The sequence below is a fragment of the Podarcis erhardii genome (genome assembly GCF_964252035.2).
Source record: "Podarcis erhardii genome assembly, chromosome: 13".
Classification (NCBI taxonomy): domain Eukaryota; kingdom Metazoa; phylum Chordata; class Lepidosauria; order Squamata; family Lacertidae; genus Podarcis; species Podarcis erhardii.
The window spans coordinates 17485627-17508751 of NC_138502.1; the positions used below are offsets into that span (position 1 = coordinate 17485627).

At 46.7% G+C, this 23125-nt stretch overlaps 2 protein-coding genes across 13 annotated transcripts in view; both read left to right on the forward strand.

Moving 5' to 3' along the window:
- TNNT1 (troponin T1, slow skeletal type) overlaps positions 1–3005 on the forward strand; it is a 26450-nt gene extending 23445 nt beyond the window's left edge. For all 9 annotated transcript variants that reach the window (XM_081837485.1, XM_081837491.1, XM_081837489.1 and 6 more), the window contains 4 exons: positions 1257–1366; positions 1746–1836; positions 1951–1991; positions 2740–3005. In XM_081837485.1, the coding sequence (XP_081693611.1) occupies positions 1257–1366; positions 1746–1836; positions 1951–1991; positions 2740–2785 (288 nt within the window). In that variant the 3' untranslated portion in view covers positions 2786–3005. The remainder of the gene's footprint in view (positions 1–1256; positions 1367–1745; positions 1837–1950; positions 1992–2739) is intronic.
- Positions 3006–7234: 4229 nt separating this feature from the next.
- Positions 7235–23125, forward strand: part of PPP1R12C (protein phosphatase 1 regulatory subunit 12C) — a 38554-nt gene continuing 22663 nt past the window's right edge. Inside the window, exons 1-4 of one of the 4 annotated variants that reach the window (XM_081837356.1) lie at positions 7235–7742; positions 21196–21326; positions 21832–21950; positions 22757–22916. In XM_081837356.1, the coding sequence (XP_081693482.1) occupies positions 7368–7742; positions 21196–21326; positions 21832–21950; positions 22757–22916 (785 nt within the window). In that variant the 5' untranslated portion in view covers positions 7235–7367. The remainder of the gene's footprint in view (positions 7743–21195; positions 21327–21831; positions 21951–22756; positions 22917–23125) is intronic. The other 3 variants (XM_081837358.1, XM_081837357.1, XM_081837359.1) reach the window with 3 other exon arrangements.

Here is a 23125-nt window from a genome sequence, read left to right on the forward strand (position 1 = left end):
TGTTGCTATAGGATATTTGATGCTTATTTTTTTCTCTTTTTTGATTTTTCGCCTTTTTTTGAAACAATTTTTATTTGATTTTACAAGTGTAGAATTATAACAGTACAAAATACATATCCACACTTAGAGATTTCTCCGAATCTCTGGACTTCCCACCTTCCCCTCCGTGGGTCCAATTGTCAACCTTTTCAACTGCATATTATTCCATAATCCATATTTTATGTCACTCCATTTTGTCCATAGTATCTGCTACATTACAAGTGTTATTGCAATCCTGCTAATTTCATCTGCTTACAGTGGTCTCCCAGATAAATTATATCCCCCCCCATTCTTTATTAAAGTTTGGGGGATATTTGGTGTTTCTAACAGGGAAAGGGAGATGTGGGCTGAACAGTCTGGAGACACCAAATTCACCCTAACCCCAAGTAAAACCTGATGTCCACCTTATCTAATCAGGTTCATCCTCTGCAACTATTCTCAAGCCTTTGAGAATCTGCTTCCCACCTGATCTTCTGGAAGGGACTGCATATATAATAGCACCGTGATGCCACCAGGTGGCACTTTTCACAATTGCAGCCACCATCCCTTTCCTGCGATTCAGTTTGTCGAGGGTAGAGAGATACCTGTAGCCAATCCAGATGTTTCTGGACTCCCAACTAGGGCTGGAAGAATCTGTGCATCTTGCTTCTCTCCTTTTCCCCATTTTCCCAATCTTCATTTTGGTTCCTCACATTGCAACAATTTGCAAATACTTTTTATATATTTGGGGGGGGGGAGGGAAATCCCAGTGAAAATTCTCCAGCATTTTACTGCAAATTTCTCCTAATGAATTTTATGTTATTTTCACCAATATATTCATCGATGTGCACAGTTTCCAAATACATGCATTTTTGTAAACATTGTTTGGCTGGAGAACTGCAAAAATCAGATGAGTGCCAATTTTTGAAGGGTAGCTGTGTTTTGGTTCACATATTGTTCTGGAAAGTTTGTAAGAAGCTTGCAAACACAGTAAAAATACAAAAATACCAAAAAAAAAAAAAAAAAACAACCAGTTACAGTAAACACAATCAATAAAAACCTAAAAAACAAAAGCATTTTATGCAAATAAAAGACAGCTCTCACAGATCCTTCCCCCACCAAAAGAGGCTGCAAATACTTTAAAAGCCTTCAAATTAAGAGTCAAAATCCTGGTTTAAAAAGTTTTCCCTCGGTGACTCCCTTTTGTACACACTTCCCACCTGGCTTCTCTCTCTTAGGCCGAGCAGAAACGTGGCAAGAGGCAGACAGGCCGTGAAATGAAGATCCGGATCTTATCGGAGCGAAGGAAGCCGCTCAATGTAGAGAACTTAAGCGAACAACAGCTGAGGTTGGTACCAGTGCAGCTGCATGGCAAGACTGGCCCAAGGATCCCCTGCAGGGGTCGCCCATAGAAAAGCCCCCTTGACCCTGCCCTTCCTCACCCTTGCAGCTGGCTTATTCATGTGCCTCACACTTTGGCCCTGGCTCTGTCTGGCAGCCAAGATGAGGCAGAGGAGCACCATCAGTTGACAGCAATGGCAGAGAAGACGGAGGGGACCAGGGAAGGTGGCTTGGCCAAAGCCCCCACCATGGCCACCAGCAGTCCTTGGCACTGTTGAGTGTCTGGCCAGGGAGGGGCATGAGGGATCTTTGGGCGGGGGGGGAGGGTTTTTAAAAAATCAGATAAGTCCCCCAAACCCCAATACAATTTGCCTCTCTCTGTCCAGGGACACAGCCAAGGAGCTGCATGACTGGATCCATCAACTAGAATCAGAGAAATTTGACCTGATGGAAAAATACAAATGTCAGAAGTATGAGGTAAGGAGGGAGAAAAAGAAATATACTTTTGGATACGGAACTTTCCCTGGTGCCAAAATGATGTTAACATCAATTTCCCTCTCTCTGTGTTGTGTGTTTTCCCTTCCTTTCCAGATCAATGTTCTTTACAACCGCATCAGCCACGCCCAGAAATTGTGAGTGACCTTGTGGTTCCGGCAGCAACACACACACACAAATTACTCTGGCCTCAAATCCCATTACCCACCCACCCACCGCATGTTTTATGGCCACAAAACTTGTGCATTTTCACAACCGGAATCCACAGTGTGGAAACTGCTTGAGGAACAGGTTCTTGTGTTCATGTGGAACTGTGCATGAATTCATAAAGTCCACAACTGCCAGGTTTATAAAATGTATTTCAAAAATCCTCTTTTTGGCACTTGCTAAGGACATTTTAATTTTTGTATGTTTTAAAGTACAGCTGTACTTTTTTTCTTGGTTTTCTTGTTATATCTTTATGTAAACTGCTTTGAGGGTTGTTGTTGTTTTTACAATCAAGCGGTATATAAATTTTCTGAAATAAATAGATAAAATACTATTTTGGAGAGCTGGAGTGCAGGTCAACAAAATCTGAAGATCTGCACCACATGGAGCTGAAATTCAGCTGTAGCATTCTCTCAAACTTTAACATTTCATATTTGGAAATTTGCTGTGTCATATTTTGGTCTTGTGAGTGCTTAGCTCGAGTTTCCCTCACAAAATATATTTCAGATACATACTGTATATATTCAAGGAGTACACAGAGCTGGATGTGAGTATTCTTGGGTAGATAGATATAGATGATAGATAGATAGATGATAGATAGATAGATAGATAGATAGATAGATAGATAGATGATAGAGAATGTGGATATTTTACAACTTGTACATTTCTTCCTTGCAGCAAGAAAGGTGCTGGAAAAGCCAGACTTGGTGGCCGCTGGAAGTAAAAAAGAAGACACCCACCCGCCTACAATTCATAGGGACATCTGGGAGCCACTATTGATTGCAGCATCCCATTGCTTCCCCTGCCCTGTTTTATGTTGAAAGTTGACCAGCCTGCCTTTGTCCATTCTTCTTCACCCCTGTCATGTGTGCCTGTAACAAGCTCTTTGTCACAAGCCAGACCCAATAAACCAAACTCTCCCCTCTGTGGTACCTCCCCCGTGAGTACAGCCTCCCTGTGTTTTATTAGTGGAAAGAATGTAGAATCTCTCTTTCTATCTTTCTCCTCGCTTTCCAGAGAAGCTGCCTTATACTGAGTCACACTTCTGGTCCATCAAGCTCATTATTGTCTACACTGACTGGCAGCACAATGACGATTGCTCCAAGCACGTTAAAACTTGGTTAGATTTGCATTTGCCCTCATCCACCTTTAAGCAAATGTTCCCCACAAAAATGCTTAGGCTACAATAAATTGCAGACCCTTAGCTTTGCAAATACAGTGGTACCTCGGGTTACATACGCTTCAGGTTATATACGCTTCAGGTTACAGACTCCGATAACCCAGAAATAGTACCTCGGGTTAAGAACTTTGCTTCAGGATGAGAACAGAAATTGTGCTCCGACGGCGCGGCAGCAGCAGGAGGCCCCATTAGCTAAAGTGGTGCTTCAGGTTAAGAACAGTTTCAGGTTAAGAACAGACCTTCGGAACGAATTAAGTACTTAACCCGAGGTACCACTTTAAGTGAATAGTTTCCAGACCTTACAGCAAACAAGTCTTCATCCACTGGAAATATAATGAAGAAAAAAAGGGTTGCAAGCAACTTGAAAAGAAAACTACTTGGCTTCCATACAAAGTGAATCAGGCAATCTTTGTGTTAGCTATAATAAGCAAGCTATAAAGTCTCCCTTTTGGAGAGGTTCTTTTCATTTGCAGGGAGCCATAGATAGCCATGTGGCTTCTTGCTTGTTCCAGGAAGCGGGAAGAGAGGAAAGACTGAAGGGGGTGCTGAGAAGGACTGAGAAGGGCGCTGAGAGCCTACTAAGCCATACCCACACTGGTAACTTGAACTCAGGGTGCAGGTTAACATTTTCATGTACGCCAGTGTGAGTCAGTAACTGTATATTACAACATGTTTTGTGGCAGCCCCTAAACTGTGACCCTCCCTCCCCAGAGAGGTGTGTCTGGCACCTTCATTATACAGCTTCCACACCTCTTTTGACACTTGAGGTCTATATTTTTGAGGACCTACCTTGTAAGGTTGCTTTAAACTGTTTTTAATGTTGTCTTTTAATGCCGTAACTCACACTGGGACATTAGAGTGAAAGGCAGTTAAATAATAATAATAATCAGTGCTTTTTTCTGGGGGTACTCAAGGCCATGCGGTACTGGCAACAAAGCTGTAAGAGGTCAACTGGATGCCTTTAAATTTATAACTTTCCTTGATTATTTTTAAAGAAGGTAAAAATAATCTAAAATAAAGATAGGAACTGTTACGAAACAAAAAAAAAAAAAACATTGAAAGCAAAACAAGGCAGTTGCTAGGCTTGGTCACATGGTTGCTATACTACTTTGGAGTGATGGGAGTTCTCAGAGTTTAAAAAAAGCAGCAAGGGATGAAGACCAAAGAAACCACAACCTGGGAGACTTTGGTACGTGGCGATACTCTCCCTTTAAGACTAGCTGTACCACTCCAACAGAGGGCCTACTTATTGCAGATAAGGAGGGAGCGCTGGAGCTCAGGGAGGAGAGAGCTTCCAGTGGGAGCCATTTTGTGTGTGTGTGTTGAACATAGGCCTGCAACTCCACGAGAGAGCCACCCGCATCCCATTTCAGAAGAGGCTTCATTGGGATTCTAGAATTGAGGAGCAGGAGTGCACTGAAAGCAAAGCAGCACGTAAGAGGTAGCTCAGTCTGGGCCCTTTTCATAGACGTTGCTGGGGAAAAGCCTGTTGCACTTCTATGCTTTGCAATCCTGCGCAAGCCATACCGTTTGGCAACATTGCAAAGCTGCAGGGCTGTCGGTGGCGGGTGGAGGGGAGGTATGGGGCAACTGGGGCAAATAGCCCCAGGCCTACACAAAACCAGGGATTCCCTGCCTCGGTTCCTCTGGGTGCCGTTGGCCACCAGTGGTTGCTTGAGGGATGCCTAAGATTTCCAGGCAAATGCTCCACTGAAAAGTAATTTTCTGTGGCAGTTAATACAGCAAGACGAGGCACACTACTGAGACCAGGCCTTAGCAGAGAAATCTTTCCTGAGTGTTGGAGAAGGCCAGCAGCAGACCACAACCAGAAGACCAATGAGACTGAGCCTCAAGAAGCAGAAAGAGTCTGGAATTTGGAGGAGGTGTTTGGGGAAAGGCATGACTACAGGTCTTGGCCAGCCTACCAGGAGATGCCAGGTGTCGAATCAGGGTCTTTTTGCATAAAGTTAGAAAAAGACCAGAGTGGCTCACACATTGTGTATGCACCATACATTTAAATCAGATTTCTTCTCCAAAGAATCCTGGGATTGCCTCTCACAGAGGTGCAATTCCCAGTGCCCTTAACAAACTACAGTTCCCAGGATTCTTTGGGGGAAGTCATATGCGTGTATGGCGTATATACAGCCCCACTCTGAAATTCAGGTAAAAATTAAAACTGGCATTGGCTGTGATTGTCTAGAGATGTGGCAGTGCTGTATCTGGTGACATTTCTGTTATTATTTTTATCTGTCTTGTGGAAGTTGAAAGCCAGCTCAAGCTTAAATACTGATTAGGGCTGATATAGTGCGACCCCATTCTTTTCATATTTCTATGGGCACTTGCTGAGTCTTTCCTCTTCCTTGTTGTTGTTGTTTAGTCATTTAGTCGTGTCCGACTCTTCGGGACCCTATGGACCAGAGCACGCCCACTTCCTTAAAAGGTAAAGGTAAAGGTACCCCTGCCTGTACGGGCCAGTCGTGACTGACTCTGGGGTTGCGCGCCCATCTCGCTTAAGAGGCCGGGGGCCAGCGCTGTCCGGAGACACTTCCGGGTCACGTGGCCAGCGTGACGAAGCTGCTCTGGCGAGTCAGCACCAGCGCAGCGCACGGAAACGCCGTTTACCTTCCCGCTATAAAGCGGTACCTATTTATCTACTTGCACTTAAGAGTGCTTTCGAACTGCTAGGTGGGCAGGAGCTGGGACCGAACGACGGGAGCTCACCCTGCCGCGGGGATTTGAACCGCCGACCATACGATCGGCAAGTCCTAGGCGCTGAGGTTTTACCCACAGCGCCACGCGCGTTCCTTAGGGTTCCATAAAGTCTATAAAGAAGAGGGCTCAGAGACAGGAAATAGGTAGAGAAATACACACACAGCCCACCAGTTCCTGTCAGCATTTGAAAGTGAATCTGTTTTCCACTCTCATTTCCAAGGCAACACATGTAGGGCTTTCACTATGGAGATGTGAGCTAAACAGTATGCCACATCTTCATATATATTATGCTACATATTACATTACAAGGATGGGAAACCTGCGAGCCTTCAGATGTTGTTTGATTGCTGCTCCCATCCTCCCTGACTTTTGGTCCCACCTGCTAAACATTGGACAAGTGTAGTCTCTGCTGCCTTTTCAGCGCCTACTGAAGACCTTCCTCTTCCAGCAAGCCTTTTGAGTAGTGATCTTCCCCAGTCTGGATCTGTATAGGAATTCTTTTTAGATGTTTCTAGATGCTTACTTGTTTATTGCTTGTATGCTGCCCTGGGAGGAGGGGTAGAATGTAAAATAAAATAAACAATAATAGTAATAGTAGCTGGAGTCCAGCAACACCCTTGACAGGAGACCTGCAGTCAGGGTTTTTTATTGTATTCTAATTACTATATTTTTATGGTAATCCCACACAAGCCTGCTTCTTCTTTTAAACTCCATCTCCCAGGAGCACTTGTGGTGGTGGTGGTGGGGGGACTTCAGGCTCATCTCCTACCATGCCACACACATCTGGTTCGTTTCCCCCAAAGAGATGGAAAGTTTGAGAGTTGCGCGCTATTACATCCGTAATTGGCAACGTAGGGCTAATGATTTGTACTGCAACCTCCGAGACAAAGCAGCCAGGGCTTTTCGCCGCATAGTTGCTGCTCTCCGTCTGCAATCCGGACCAGGGTCTGCTTTCTTCTCCTCGTGGTTTTAACGGCATAAACAAGTGCCCCCGCTTTCCATCCCCACCCGCACTGCTTAGGTTGTGCTTTTCGCATTTTCCCCTAGGGATTTGGGGTGGGGGGTGGAAATGACCTCCCAGTCGTTGAAACTACAACTCCCACAATTCCGTGCCGTTGGCCGTGCCGTGTGGGGCTGATGGGAATTGCAGAATGTCTGGAAGCCCCCGACGTCTGGAGGACTGCACTTCCCGTCATGCCGCGCGGCAGCCGTTCCCTTTCCCACATCCTCCGCCCTGCTGCTGCTGCTGCAGCTGCTGCCGCCGCCGCCCCCTCCCCTCTTGCTTCCGATACGGAAGCCGAGAGGCGTCGACGCCGCCGCCGCCGCTGCTGCTGCTTTTCAGCCCAGAGCTAGAGCTGGGCCGGGAGGGCCGCCCAGCCGGGCTGGCGGCGGCAGCAGCGGCAGGAGGGGGAAAATGGCGGCGCCGCTGCTGTCCCTCTCCGAAGGGGAAGGAGCCCGGGCGCGGCGGCGGGAGCAGCTCCGAGCCTGGGCGGAGGCCGAGGCAGCGGCGGCGGCGGCGGCAGCAGCGGCTGCTTCTCTGTGCCCGGCCCCGCCTCCTCCGGGGCTGCCGGTGGCGGCCGAGAGCGAGGCTGTGCCCGCGGCGGGGATGGGCTCCGGGTCCGGCGGCGGCGGCCGAGGGCTTCGGCCCCGCGCCGTCCGCTTCGAGGCGGCCGCCGAGTTCCTGGCCTGCTGCGCCGGGGCCGAGCTGGAAGCGGCGCGGGAGATGCTCAGCGCCGACCCGGGCGCCGTGAACGGGACCAACGCGGACGGCATCAGCGCCCTCCACCAGGTACGCGGCGCCCCGATGGCAGCTCCCTGCCTCCATCTCACTGCTTTTGCCGCCTTCCCATTAAGCTTTTTCCTCTCCTGTCCCCTGGCCGAAATAAGCGACAGGATTTCAAATCTGGAAACGTAACCCCTTAGCGGGAAAGGGTGCCTCTGAACGTGCGCAGAGCGTCTCTCTCTCCCCCCCCCCCCCCCGGTTGAGACGTGTGAATCAGCCTTCCCCCAACTTGGTGCACGTCAGGCGTCTTAGACTGCAGCGAGCATCAGCCCTGCCTGGCATGGTTAATGGGAACTGGAGTCCAACAACTGGAGTCCAAAGTTTGGGGGAGGCTGGTGTAGAAAGTCCTCTGCCTGCGACCCCGGCTTTGGTATAACTAATGTCAAGGCTTGGCTTAGGGTTATATGATGAGAGTACTTCTGAGCATCTAAAAAATGCCCCCCAGCCCTTATTTTACTGTTGCCAAGGCCTGGCTGTGAAGTGTATAGGGATAGCCTCTGAGCATCTGCAAAGTATGTATTCTCTGCCATTAAGCAGCTGCAACCAGCTCCACCCTATCTCTCTCTATGCATACACACAGGCTCATGTGAAATTAGAAGGGTCTGTTCCCTTTTATAAGCTAATGGTTGGGTAGGTTTGAACCCCAACAGCTCTCTGTAAGATGAATGCTGCTCCAGGTCCATGCACAAAAATTGCATTATATGAGGCTAGCAGTTGTGAAATTAAAATGAAGGTTTGATGATTCCCCCAGTTTGGCATGTGATTACGGCTAAAGAACGCTTTGTATGGTAAATGTTAATGTAGCAGCTACCCAGTAAATGGAACTTGCACTGCCTGCGGAAACATCCTCAAGGAGGTTTGTAAAGAACATCTCAATCACTTCTAGCCTGAGATTGCTCTCGGTCACTGGATTAATTGATTAATTATATGGTGCGCACATACATTCTGCTTTTATGCCAAGTCGCACCAGTGACCATTCACTCTGTCACGATACTGCCTGTCTTGGCTGGCAGCCATTCTCCCAGGGTTCTCGGGTCCAGTTTATTAAGCTCTATTTTCACAGCAGATGTCAAAAATTCTGTGCCAAATTCCATGTATCAGTAGGATTGTGCTGATGATACAGGTGCTGTAGTGCTTTCCCTGAAAAACATCCCTGGTTCAAACTTCAGCGATTTCAGGTGGAATTGAGAAAGACTGCTGTTTGAAACCTTGAAGAACAGCTTCCAGTTTAGATATTACTGAGCAGGATGGACCAATTGTCTGAATAGATATTAGGCAGCTTCCCATGTTCCTTCTTAATATAATTCCACCTTTCACCTAGTGATGTAAGTCACTTCCACTGTACAAAGTTAAGCTGCTAGTTCCATTGCCATCATATAGAGATCAAATGCCACCATCTCTTATTCTTTTACTGGATAAATGATAACACAGCTTAGAAACCTTGCTATGTTTGTAAGCATAAATAGAAAGGGTGGAAAAAACCTATTTTCTACCACACTTTAACATCTACCAGTCTGCTTGTAGGCCTTTGGAACCACCCAACTGCAGGCTGTTGTTTTGAGAACAGTATATCCTGTGTGAATAGATAGTGTATGGGTAAAAATTGTAGGAGAGGGAAGCAACAGTGAGCTTACTGTAATTGTGTGCTATAAACCTCCAGGCCAGACTGAAGACTTGGATGATACCTTCCTACAGCAGGTTACCAAACATTCAAAAAGGGGAGATATAGTAGTCATAGGAGACTTCAGCTACCCCAATATCTATTGGAACTCAAACTGCCAATAATGTAAGGTCCAACAAATTCCTCTGTTGCCTCATTGACAATTTCATTTCCCAGTGGGTAGAAGAAGCAACAAGGGGGGTCATCTATTTTGGACCCTGTCCTCACCAACAGTGGGGAACTGATCAATGAAGTGGAAGTACAGGAAGCCTAGGGAGGAAGAGATTGTGGCCTCTTGAGTTTCATGATACAGAGGCAAGGGAAAACTGAGTGTAGTCGGACATGCATTTGGGGCTTCAGTAATCTGATTTTAGAAAGTTTAAGGAACTGCTGGGTGCCATACCATGATCAGAAGTTCTTGAAAAGAAGTGAGTCCAAGGTGGATGGGGGTGAAATATTGAATGCACATGTGGAGACAATTCCAGCAAGAAAGAAACTAAAGAAATGGATGTGACTGCATAAGGAGTTTACTGATGAGCTGAGATTTAAGAAGGGCATGTACACTATAAGAAATGGAAGGAAGGAGAAGTCACAATGGAGGAGTATACACAAGTAGCCAACAGTTGTAGGGTGAATGTCAGGTGGGCCCAAGCTCAGAATCAGCTCCAGCTTTCATGAGAGATTGAAAATAATAATAAAAATGTTTCTTCAGCTGTGTTCAAAACAAGAGGAAGGACAAGCAAGTGTCCTTTGCATGAGAACTGCTGTTGAGTGGCAAAGAGAAGATGGAACTGCTCAACACCTACTTTGCTTCTGTTGTCACCCAAAAATAAAGCAGTGCCCAACCTGGTAATGGCAGAATAAATAGTTACAGGTATCCAGGGGGATGACTGCATGCAAGCCTGTCTCCTGTGCTTGACAGTGTAAATCAGCCCTTGCCAAATGTTGTGCCCTATATATGTTTTTGGAAGGCACCAGGTTATGGCTCTGAATACCAATTGCTGGGAATTGCAGCTGGACTGAGTGCTGTTCTGCTTCATGTCCAGCTTGCAGGCTTCCCATGGGGGCATATGGTTGGCCACTGTGAGAACAGGATGCTGGACTAGGACCATTGGCCTGATTCACCAGGCTCATATTATGTTGAGGTTAGGAGAATATCCTGTATGAACGCTTCGTGGTTTATGAATGGTTTGGTCACACCCAAACCATGGTGTGGCCATCCAGATGTTGCTTTGGTGTCATCCTTTCCCTCCTTCCCCTTGTAGTTCTCTCCATCGCTACTTGGTCCAGCGGAAATGTATTTGCCGTTTTCAGATGAAATGGCAAGCCATGCTGTGCCTGAACCAGGAAGTCAGGGAGGGAATTTTAACTGTGGGGAGACAGTGCGAGTCCAAGGCACAGTTCCAGTGTGTTAACTGAGCCTTGTATATGCTCAGAAGTAAATCCCACTGTGCTCATTGGGACTTACTCCCTAGTAAGCGTGTTTCAAGATTGCAGCCTTAGTCTTGATGTTGTTCTCTTGGCTGCGTGGATGCATTATGCCCCCCTTCTTTTCATTTCCCACCGGATTTATCATCCACAAAGTGTGCACAGTATAGCTATGTGTGGAAGATCAGTTATGCCTGAAACACATTTCCCTTTCCTGGGTTTCTCATTAGGAGGCTCTGGGACTGCTGTCCCCTTCCATGCTCTTCTCCCGCCCCACATACACACTCCTGGATAATTTTCCATTACTTCATTCTCTTGATGCTGCTTGGCTCTTTGCCCTGGTCCCCATCCTCCCGCCATCTCCAAACACCAGTCTGTCAAACTCTGGCAGAGTGGGTGGTGGTGAAAGGAATGAGTCCTGGTCTAGGGAGAAGATGCAGCTTCTGCCCATGTGATGGGTTCTACCTTAGGATTTAGAACTAATCAGGGGGCGGGGAGGTAAAGGTAAAGGACCTCTGACAGTTAAGTCCAGTTGCAGACGACTCTGGGGTTGCGGTGCTCATCTCACTTTACAGGCTGAGGGAGCCGGCGTTTGTCCGCAGACAGTTTTTCTGGGTCTTGTGGCCAGCATGACTAAGCCACTTCTGGTGAAACCAGAGCAGCACACGGAAACACCGTTTACCTTCCCACCGGAGCGGTACCTATTTATCTACAGTGGTACCTCAGGTTACAGCTCTTCAGGTTACAGACTCCGCTAACCCAGAAACAGTACCTCGGGTTAAGAACTTTGCTTCAGAATGAGAACAGAAATCGGGCGGCGGCGAGAGGCCCCATTAGCTAACGTGGTACCTCAGGTAAAGAACAGACCTCCAGAACGAATTAAGTTCTTAACCCGAGGTGTGGTACCACCGTACTTGCGCTTTGACGTGCTTTCGAAGTGCTAGGTTGGCAGGAGCTGGGACCGAGCAACGGGAGCTCACCTTGTTGTGGGGATTCGAACTTCTGACCTTCCAATCGGCAAGTCCTAGGCTCTGTGGTTTAGACCACAGCACCACCCGGGTCCCTAATGGGGGAAGCCGTCAGCAAATGGGTTGCTAAGCCTTTCAGAAATGGTTTTGATTTGGAGCAGATCTCCAAGCCACAGAGCATGATGGGGGCACTCAACATACTAAGATTTCCGCAGGTGGCTTTGCAGAGATTGGCCTCACTTAATCCTGCTTCAAAATAGAAAGATGTGATAGAAGTGAGTTGAGATGTGAGGGTACTGAAGCACTTTGAAGACTGAAAGTTTGTGCATCCCACAGTTATGGAATTGCGGGGGCTGGAACTGGCTTCCTTTAAAAAACACACACACAAATGAAACTTTTTAACATTGTGAAATTTCAGAAACCAGTGGGAAGGTTCAGGAGAGTTTCCTGTGGTGTTGGAGTAGTTCTTCAGTATTCTTTTTTCATAGCTCTTCGCTTCTCCCTGTGACCAGCTTGAAGCAAGATAAGTGATGTACTACGTTCAAACCTGTTTATTTTCATTTATACAGTTTGAGGAATCCACATTTTCCTAGGAGCAGGACTCGATTTATCTTTGCATTGAAACTTTTTCTTAAAAGCAAACTCTTGAGTAATCACTGTGTGGAATCTTTTATATAAAAAAGAGCCTGTGTATTGTAGCCTAGTGGTTAGAGTGTCTGACTAGGACCTGGAAGCTCTGAGTCCCAATCCCCACTTTGTCATGAAGCTCACTGGGTGACCTTGGGCCGGTCATTCTCTCCCTGTGCTAAAGGATGAAGGGGCGGGGAGAACAACATTCATCTTATACTTAAGGGTGCTCTCTTCATTAACCATTCACTTCCCATGTATCTTTAGTGCAAGGCTGGGGAATGTGCAGTCCCTCCAGTGCCGTTGGACTCCAACTCCCATCAGTCTCAGCTAGTGTGGACACTGGTCGGGCATGATGGGAACTGGAGTCCAAGAACATCTGGAGGGCCACAGTTTCCCCATCCTTCTTCTAACAGCTACATATGTCCATCCATATTTATGGTCAGCTGACATCCGGTTGGCCCCCACAACAGGAAACATTTGCATGAAAGCGAAACACATTTTTTATTTGCCCAGGCGTTGGGGTCATAGGTGGCAGTGATTTTAGTAAGGTGGCAGTGGTTTCCATATGATGGCATTATGGATAATTGTCAATGCTAAGCTTAGTCAAAGTTGCTGCGATCCTTTGGTTTTTAATTAATGGCTTTAACATTGTATTCTTACTGTGTGTGTGAACCAATGTAGCTGTGCATAAACTGAACAGGTTTAGGTTGTTGGCCGGAGGTGGAGCATAAAACCAATCGACTATCAAACAAACAAATAAAAGACATAGGTAGGGTTTATCTATTTGTTTCATAATGCCTGGCTGGAGAATAGGGCACCCATGGCCCCACTGAACCGAGAGTCTTGTCTTGATTTCTAGCTGCCTCCCACTTGGCTTTGAGTCCTCTTGTTTCTTTGCAAACCCGTGAGTCCTCCAATCGCCTTATGTTCCCAGAGTTATCCTTGTGCCTGTCCTCACTGCCGGGTTGTGCCTCTGATGCTCCTCTGGCTTCTGGCCATGGCTGAATTTGGAATGGCCCAAACTTACTCTACCATGTTCTGAGAACGGCAGGGAGCATGGTGGATTTTGAAGCCTGTTTCTGCAACGTGTTTTCCCTGGATTTTGGAAAGGAAAAAATAAGCCTGGGAGTTGGATGCGGAACCAGTTTCCAAGGTGTAGCCATAAATAGGCAGCACGATGGGCAGGCATGGGATTCTTAAGTTTTTTGTTTATTTATCTTATGTTCTGCTCAGAAGAGGGAATGGGAAAGGAGAAGAGAATAAGGGCAGGAGACTCTCCTTCATTGCAGACCTGCCGTGGGTTAGATAACTGGCTTTCGCTCAGGCTAGTAGATGTCAAGGAATAAATCTCAAAATGGGTCGCAGGAACTCAAAAAAAATTGATATAAAAGGTGGTTCATGGCTAAACACAACAAATCTACATTTAAAATGGATATAGATAGATGTGCATACATGAAGGATGGCCACTGTTGCATAACAATGACAACAATTTCTCCAAACACCTCATGAGGTTAGACAATATCTCCTGGGTTGCATCCTGTTTCATACTTCGCCAGAACAAAAATGGAGAATTTTTCACAGATGGCCGTTGTAGAACCCCTTATGGCCTCTTGTTTGATTTTTTCAAAATTATGTAAATCTTGCTCATTTGGTATAGCTCTGCCACAAGTGCTGAATTGTCTTCTAAGTACTTAGAAATGAGAGAGTATCAGATTAGGTTTTCCTAATGTGTTAAAAGAATCCTCAGTGCAAAGGCAGAGAGGCTAATGCATTCAGATATACCAACACTATCATCAAAATTCAGAAGACCCTATACATCTTATGCCATAGAGGGCTTTTCATCAGGGGACTGTTCGTATATTTAGATTCTAAATATGAATATTTCCCTGACGAAGGGCTTTTGGAAGGTACAGTTTTTGGAACAAACAAGTTTAAATAAAAGTCAGCTCCCCTCTGAATTCCAAAGAATGTACCTTCTAAATATACACGGTTCCCTTGACTTTTCTCAGGTGGGGGCTGCTGCCGAGAGGAGAGACTTGGGGTGTGGCAGAGACTTGGCCACTGTTTACCTCCATGTTGCCTCTCATGCTTCCAGTGGGGTTAAAGTGGAGGTGCAAAGCTTGAGAAGGAGGATTCCTGAACTCATTGTGAAGAAGCAGGGCCTAACAAGGAGAAATGTAGCTCTTTCGCAGCACAGCCAGTCAGGGAATGTTTCCGAAGAGCTTCAGCCAACACCAGCCGGTCTCTCTTGTTTGTGGAAAATGAAATCTTTGCATTCCAGGCAGTGGCTATTAATATCAGTGCTCGGCTGGTTGGGTGAAACAGCCGGCATCTTTCTCCATGCCTAGTAACTCCTTCCCTAGTTGCACCCAGGCTGCGGGCAAGGATGACGCCATGGGGTCTCCTTTGTCCCAAAGCCCATGCAATGGAGGGTGGGAGCAGGGAGAAATTCCAGTGCGTCCCTTTCTCTGCAGGGGGATCCAGTCATAAGTCCAGAGTGGGTGCAGTTTGAACCAGGGTTCACCCCAATCCAGCCTTGGAGCCCAATATGAACACAATGATTAAACACAGTGATTATCCTGGATAAATGGTTTGAGAATTTTAAAAGCAACAGGCTAGGTCAAGGGTAAGGTGTGAAGGTAAAGGCCCCCTGACAGTTAAGTCCAGTCGCAGGCGACTCTGGGGTTGCGGTGCTCATCTCGCTTTACAGGCCAAGGGAGCCAGCATTTGTCCGCAGACAGTTTTTCCAGGTCATGTGGCCAGCATGACTTAAGCCGCTTCTGGCAAAACCAGAGCAGCGCACGGAAACGCCGTTTGCCTTCCCGCCGGAGCGGTACCTATTTATCTACTTGCACTTTTTTGGTGTGCTTTCGAACTGCTAGGTTGGCAGGAGCTGGGACCGAGCAATGGGAGCTCACCCCGTTGCAGGGATTCGAATTGCCGACCTTCTGATTGGCAAGCCCAAGAGGCTCAGTGGTTTAGACTACAATGCCACCCGTGTCCCAGATCAAGGGTAGTCCACCTGATATCTGCCCAATGTTGCTGGACTACAGCTTAAAATCATCCCTGACCATTGACCATCCTGGCTGGGACTGATGGGAGTTGGAGTCCAACAACTTCTGGAGAGCCCTACGTTAGTTGACTTTAAGCTAGATTGTGTGATTTGTCTCTTATGTGTCTTTTCTTTATCACACTAGCAAATGCAGACTGTCAGGGAGGGACCATTTCTCTTTTCTTTTTTTTTTAACTGCTTTATTGGTTTTAAAACTGTATAACACAATTGGTCAATAGATGTTAAAGACAAAGTAAAAATAAACAAACATTCATTCCATAGTTGATACTTGTTGTGTACATCAATTTGCGATTAGATTCGGCATGACCTCCTATCTCCCCATTGTGTTCCCAAATTACATTCTTTATCTTCTCTGCGTTATTCTAATTACTTTAAATTTATAAAGTTGTCCTATTACACGCAGAAACTCAGTCAAGACCTGCCAACGGATTGATATTTTGGCAGTGTTCTTTTAGGTAGACTCTATATTTATCCCATTCTCTGGTGAAATTTTCATCTGTAATGTCTCGTAGCCTTTCTGATAGTCTTGCTAGTTCAGCATACTCTCTCAATTTATTTTGCCAGTCTAATTTGGATGGGATAACTTCTCCCTTCCAGCCTTTTGCAATTAGAATTCTGGCAGCTGCTGTGGCGTACATGAAAACTCTCCTGAACTTCTTTGAGATTTTGTTACCCATAATTCCTAGCAGGAAGGCTTTGTGCTTTTTAGGGAAAGAGCATTTAAACATTTTCTTAAGTTTGTTATAGATCAGGCATGTCCAAAGTCTGTTTTGGGGGCTTAATCCGGCCCCTGTGGCAGTTTATTTTCTGGGGTAAAATCCCCCGCAACAGCTCAACACGCATGGCAGCCCTCATGCATGTTCACTTCATCAAATCTGGCCCTCTTTGAAAACAGTTTGGGCACCCCGTATCATTTCCCAACACTCTCTGATCTTTTTACAGTTCCACCACATGTGGAACAATGTGCCTCAGGGAGGGTCCATTTCTCATTGGGTAGAGCACATGTGTTACCTGCATATCCGGTCTTCAGTTAAGGGATCAGATGGCAGGAGAAGCCTTACTCTGCCTAGAATCCTAGAGAGCTGCTGTTAATCAGGGTAGTTGTTGTAGGTTAAGATGGTTAAGTCAACTCTCTCCAAAGAACCTAGGAGTCTTTTCTAGCTAATACTTTTCTGAGAGGACTCTGGTGTCTGATCTCCCAGTTCTCCATGCTTTCATTCACTTGGTGTTTCTCTTTTTTGAAAATAACTCAAGATGACCCAAATTCTTACTTCAAGGCTGCTCGATACGATACACCCACATAACTGTCGCTTGTTGCCTGAACCAGTTTTATTCTGCGTGGTCTCTTGACTGCAAATCCAAAGCCTGTTATTAAAGGCAGATGAAATCTAGCAGAAGCTGCTGCCTTCAGTTCTGACGTCTTTTGTGTTGGAAGCAGAAAAGTAGCACAGCTGCATATTCCTGGCACTCGAAAAGACATCAAAGGCTCTTTGGTCCAAATTCTCTTCCTTTAACAACGCCTCCCCCCCCCCCAAATAAGATATACTTAAACTACTGCTCAAAAGAGGCTGCAGGTCTCTGTGACACTTTTTTTGAGCATGTGGAATCCTGCAACACATCTGCTGTTCAGCATAGAATGTAGATCCGTGAGAATCTGAATTTAATCTTTTTGTTGTTGTTAAAAAAACAAAAACTGGTTACCCCTTTGCATTTTTAGGTGGATGTAATGTGGCTCTCCTTTGCACATAATGCCACCAAATTATGGTTGACGCTAACAAAAGAACATTGTTTGTGTGCTCCCTAATGTATTGTTTCATCTCTAATGTAATTATTTCATCTTTGGCCCAAGCCACAGTTGGCATTTCACTCCAGTTCCCCGGTTAGAGTGCAGCCCAGTTGATGTTGTATCTGATCCAAGACAAACTGTGGTTCACTGTTGCATCCAAACCAGCAAACTGTGGCTTTCAATTGCAATTTAGAGGGCATGTACAAACCACAGTTTGCTGGTTGTGGTGTAACAGCAAAACATGGTTTGGCTTCTGGATCGAGCACACAGCCGTTATGGACTGTGCTGTGAGTGGGGAAGCTATGGTCCTTCTTTGGTTTTATCCATCTGCTCATATGATATATCTCATTTCACTTTGCCCTGCCTGCACCAGGAGAGTTGTGCCGCCTAATGAGTGGAGCAGAGACACATTTTTCAAGAACTGGCAGCTCCTAACTTGTGCTAAACTGAAAGTCAAACGACCAACCACTCCCTTGTGCAACTTGTATAAAATACATCAAAACATTCTAAGCGGAGCTTATGTTGCATAGAGACCAAGAGACTTAAGCTATGAATCAGGAACTGCCTGGTTTGAATCCTGCATCTTGCAGTGAATTTACTGGGTGGCCCCCCTCTCTCTCTCAGCCTCAGTTCATCCATCTGTAACATGGGGCATTGTAATAAACTTACCTTGTCATGGGCAATGCACACGAACGGCTTTGAACTCTTGAAAGTGCTATGCCCATGTTTCCTGTTGTTTTTATTGCGTGGCTGGGAAAAGCCACATCTCAGCTGGGTTGAGATGAAGTTGCCTTCAAATGAGCAACCAAGTGACAAACAGCATCTGCTGCTTATCCACTGCCGCCCTAGCACTGCGATACATTTCCCAAGCCAGGGAAATGTAATGCCAGAGTTTTGGTGCCTCCTGCAGCTTTCTCTCCCAACCCCTTAAGATTAGAAGGCACAGAGAGAGCAGTAAATAGCAGCCACACTTTTTGTGCATTTGAGAAAGGGAAGGGGGTGCTTGCTGTGTCAGTACCGTCCCAAATGAAGTTTGGGAATGGGCTGCGTTGGCCTTTCCAGACCTGGGATGTGCCATTTAGCCAAACATGCGTTTTGGGGACCCTCTTCAGAATTTCTTACCAAGTCTTGCTGGTGGCTCTGCTATAGTTCCCCTTATCTGACTGCATCCCATTAGGAGACCTGGCCCACAGGTTGAAGCCCAGTGATGTCTGCACCCAGGTTGTAAGTCCAGTTGAACTTACAACCAAGTATTTAAAGGTTATTTTACCCGTGTATGACCATCCTCCTGGAATATTGGAAAGACCTGCTTCCTGCCTCTTTAATTCAGGGGGTGGGGATCCTGGGACCCTCCAGATGTTGCCCAGCTATGGCTCTTATCATCCCCGAAGAGTAATTTCAGCAGGGTGTACAGCTTGTTATGCAGAGATGAAAGAGGCAACATCTGTTAAATTCCCCCTTCTGCAAGGCAGTTGTTGGTACACAAGGTCTGCCCTCCTTTGCATCTGGTCACCATCCCTCTATCTGTCCTCTTGGGAAAAAAGAAAAAGGGCAAACAGAAGCACTCTTCCTTCCTTTTTAGAGAGATGGTGATAACGCCGCCATGTGACTCGCTTATGGATCGCGGCAACGGGTGGGAGTGGGGCCTGGACACCAAAGGATATTCTACTCTCTTCCCCGAATGTTCAGCTTACAAGCTGCGGCCACCCGTTTTTCTCTTGAAAGTTTTTTTGGGTGTATTCACCTGTGGATAAGGAAAAGCATTAAGGCAGGATTCTCCCTCCTTGCTGAAGAAGTACCGTATTTTTCGCTCTATAAGACGCACCAGACCATAAGACGCACCTAGTTTCTGGGGGAGGAAAACAAGAAAAAAAATATTCTGAATCTCAGAAGCCAGAACAAGAGGAATCGCTGCACAGCGAAAGCAGCGATCCCTCTTGCTGTTCTGGCTTCTGGGATAGCTGCACAGCCTGCATTCGCTCCATAAGACGCACACACATTTCCCCTTACTTTTTAGGAGGGAAAAAGTGAGCCTTATAGAGCAAAAAAATATGGTAGCTGGATTCTCCTGCCTACCATTTGTGGTGGGGATGTTTGCAAAAGAATGCACAGGGTTAACTGGTCAGCATTGGGCCCTACATTATAAAATTAAATCATATTGTACCCCTAACACAACTTAACTATTAACACATGAGGCTACCTGTATTTGTGCAAATACCAGTGACTTTGTGGGCCATCCTGTCAGGCCTCCTGCCCAATGACAGCATTGTCTTTCCAGCCTCTCCTTGAAACCCTACATGGCCAGGAATTCATTGTGTGGCCTTCCTGAGCAGCTTGTTCCTGAGCTGCAATCCTCTTAGCATTAGGAAGCTTTTCTTGATGTTTACCTAAAACCTGCCTCCCTATCAGGAATTCTCCCCACCACCAATTGGCATCGAATTTTGGAGCACTGAGCTGGTTTGGAGACTGTGCAGGCTCCCAGAATGGAGCTCACAGCTGCTTTGCTCTCGCCTTGTCTTTTTCGCTGCAGTGCCAAGGCTTAGTTTAGCGTGCCGTCCGAACTGGGACTACCGGTTAAGCCCTCTCTTCATGGTTTGTCCTTGGCTACAGCTTACGGTTAGCGAGGAGAGAGCTTAACCGCGAATTCCAGCTCAGGCGACACGCTAAGACGAACCTTGGCTCGGCTTAGCTCAGCTCTTGAAAAGACCAGGAAGGGGGAAAGCGGTTGCAAGCTCCTCTCCTGGAGCCCGTGCAAAGTTGCTAAGCCAGGGTTTGGTGGAGCGTGTTGTGCGAATCAGGCTGCCAATAGAGGTGGGGATTTTCCTGGATGGGGGGGAGGAATGAACTGGGAAGATTTTCTTAGGCAAATTAGGATGGTTTGCATAGTGTGTGTGTGTGTGTGTGTGTGTGGTTTGCATCAGATTTTTTTCTGATGCCGAGATTAGATTTAGCGTGCTTATCTTACTTCTATCTGGTAAACAAAGCTTTAGAAAAAGTATCCTCATGTCACTTTTTTGTCCTAATACACCACAAACATTTGACCTGGAGTATCTGAGGAGAAATTAAACCACACTTACTTCTTGTGGTTTGAATGTGGTATCATGTAGCAATTTGTATTGCAATACAGTACTTGTAAAAAAAATGCAATGGCAATCGGGTGTGCTTTCCTATACATTGTTTGTTTAAATCTAAGAGGAAAACAAAAGTGCTGAAAACTAATAAATGTTGGCAGCTGAAAGAACTTTGCCGGATATGCTCATTTTCATACTCACTAGGTATAATCACCTGGAAAACATTAAAAGAAGCTTTGAAGCTGACAAGCTTGCCTCGTATTTGTAGTTGTCATCCATTTACTGTTACTAATGAGTCTATGAAAAGGAAGGATTTTTATTGGCAGAAAAGTAAAGTGGGAGGAATTTCGAAAAAAGAAATCTGCCCAAACCATTGACTATAAAATTCCCAGGCGGCTGGGGTGTTATTTGGCCTACCATGTGGCAAATAAAAAGCTCTGAAGGGGTTTGTGGCATTTCCTGCCCTTCTGCTCAGGGGCTGCCTTGCATGTCTAGGGGACAGTGGTGCAATGGGACATTTCCAGGAAAGGAGGGCAAGGTGCTGCGTGGGGCAAGGGAGAACGATGAGGAAGTGCTCTTTTTGCTCAGGGGAGCAAAGGTTCCTTAGGAACATGAGAAGCTGTGTTCCACCCACATCAAACCATCTAGCCCTGCATTGTCCACACTGTATGGTTTCAGACAGACAGGAGACTTTCCCAACATGGAGATGCCAGGTATTGAATCTGGGACCTTCTGTGTGCAGAGAACACGCTTTGCCACTGAGCTTTGGCCCTGTTATGGAGGAGAGGAGAGAGAAACAGGGAGCTGGGAGCTTCTTTGCGACAAGTCTTCTGTCTTTTCCAGGCCTGCATTGATGAGAACATGGAGGTGGTGGAATTTCTGGTGGCAAACGGAGCCGACGTGAACCAGGCTGACAATGAGGGCTGGACTCCGCTGCACGTCGCTGCTTCCTGCGGCTACATTGAGATTGCACAGTGAGTTTGGGGCTGCAGGGCCTTCCAAAACCATGCCAGCTCACGGATAACTTCATTGGCCTTGCGGTAGATAAAACGCCTTTTGCCTGAAGTTATTACAGTAATAAATCCGCAGGCCGGTCTTTCAGTGCTTTCCGCCTGGGGCTGAATAGCGGTCACAAAACCTACGCCCTTCCCAACATAGGGTAGCCAGATGCAGAAGGGGACAGGGCTCCTGTTCAGATTAGCAGGTGCCAGTCATCATGCACACAGCTATCTAAGGCACAGGGGGAGGTTGCGGAAGCCAAGGGCAACCTGCATTAGGCTTCATTTCTGAGTTGGTGGTCCTTTCACCCCATCTGCATTTGAAAGGGAGGGAGGCTTATTGTCTGCAATCACGAGGCAAGGGCGCAAAGGATGTCGCCCCACGAGACGGGCTTTTTTTGTGTGGCCTAATCTGGGATTGCAGGGGTGGGGGGCTAAATGGGCCTATGGATCTGACCCTGGGCATCACTGTCTGGCCCAGATACCTCTTGGACCACGGTGCCAACATCGCTGCAGTGAACAGCGACGGGGACGTGCCATTGGACATTGCGGAGGCTGACAACATGGAGGCCTTACTGCGTTCGGAGATTGGGAAGAGAGGTAAGGAGAGAGCAGGCTGCCATGCATGGTGTAGCTCTGATTCCTCTAATGCTCTGTCCCTCTGTAGACCCTTTCGGGGCTTCACCAGGCTTCTCCAACCAGCCCTCCAGGTCCTGGGTTTTTCCCCTTCCTTAGGAGTTGGTGCTGCAGAAAGATTATAGAATCAGCTTTGCAGGTTTTCACACACACACACCCACACACCCAAATGGATTAATTAAATGGTTTACACCACAGGGTTGTAATATACGGCCCATCAAAATATTTTCAACTTGGATTATTTACTGCAGACAGAGCGAAACGACGACTTCCAAAACCTGGTAAGTTCTCTGGCTCTGGAACAGTTTAAAAATACAGTGTCTACCAAGATTATATTTGCACATATTTGCTTACTGTACATAATTTATTCTGCATCCAAACCCCAGAATGGGGAATCTGGGACTCCCCAGATGTTGCCAGACTACAACTCCCATCACACCTGGCCGTTGACTCATACTGCCTGGGGTTGATGGGAGTTGCAGTCCAGCCTCATCTGGAGAGCCACAGGTTCCCCATCCCTGAGCCATATGTGTATGATGTAATTGTGCCCTCCACCCATAATTACCTCATACACAAATTCCTTAAAACAATGATGACTACGTGTGTTTTTTTGGAAGAGGAAGGACTTTAAAAGTATCCAGTTGCCAGGATTCCTCGGCATCGTTAGGAGAAGACATATTTCTTCGCAGCTCTCTGGTGCGGGCGCAGCTGTTCAGATTCGTAGTCGTCGCCTTCTTGGCTCTCCCGTGACGCCTCCTTCTCCTTTTCAGGGATAGATGTAGAAGTAGCCAAGCGAGAGGAGGAGGAGGTGATGCTTCGTGATGCACGCCAGTGGATGAACGGTGGGAAAATCTCTGATGAGCCGCACCCCAAAACAGGGGCCACGGCCCTCCACGTGGCAGCTGCCAAAGGCTACATTGAGGTCATGAGGTGAGAGCCTGGTCCTTGATTCCCCCAGCCCCGAGGGACATCCATTCTGAGCACATGAAACCCTTTGATAAATCCCCTTTTGGAGCAGGAAATGGGATCCCGTGTCTCCCTCTCACAGTTTTAAGCTAGATGTCGAATGTCTTAGAAGCACGTAGGTTTACAAAACGGCTGCCAATGTCACACCTCAGGTTCCTATTTGCCTCAACAGG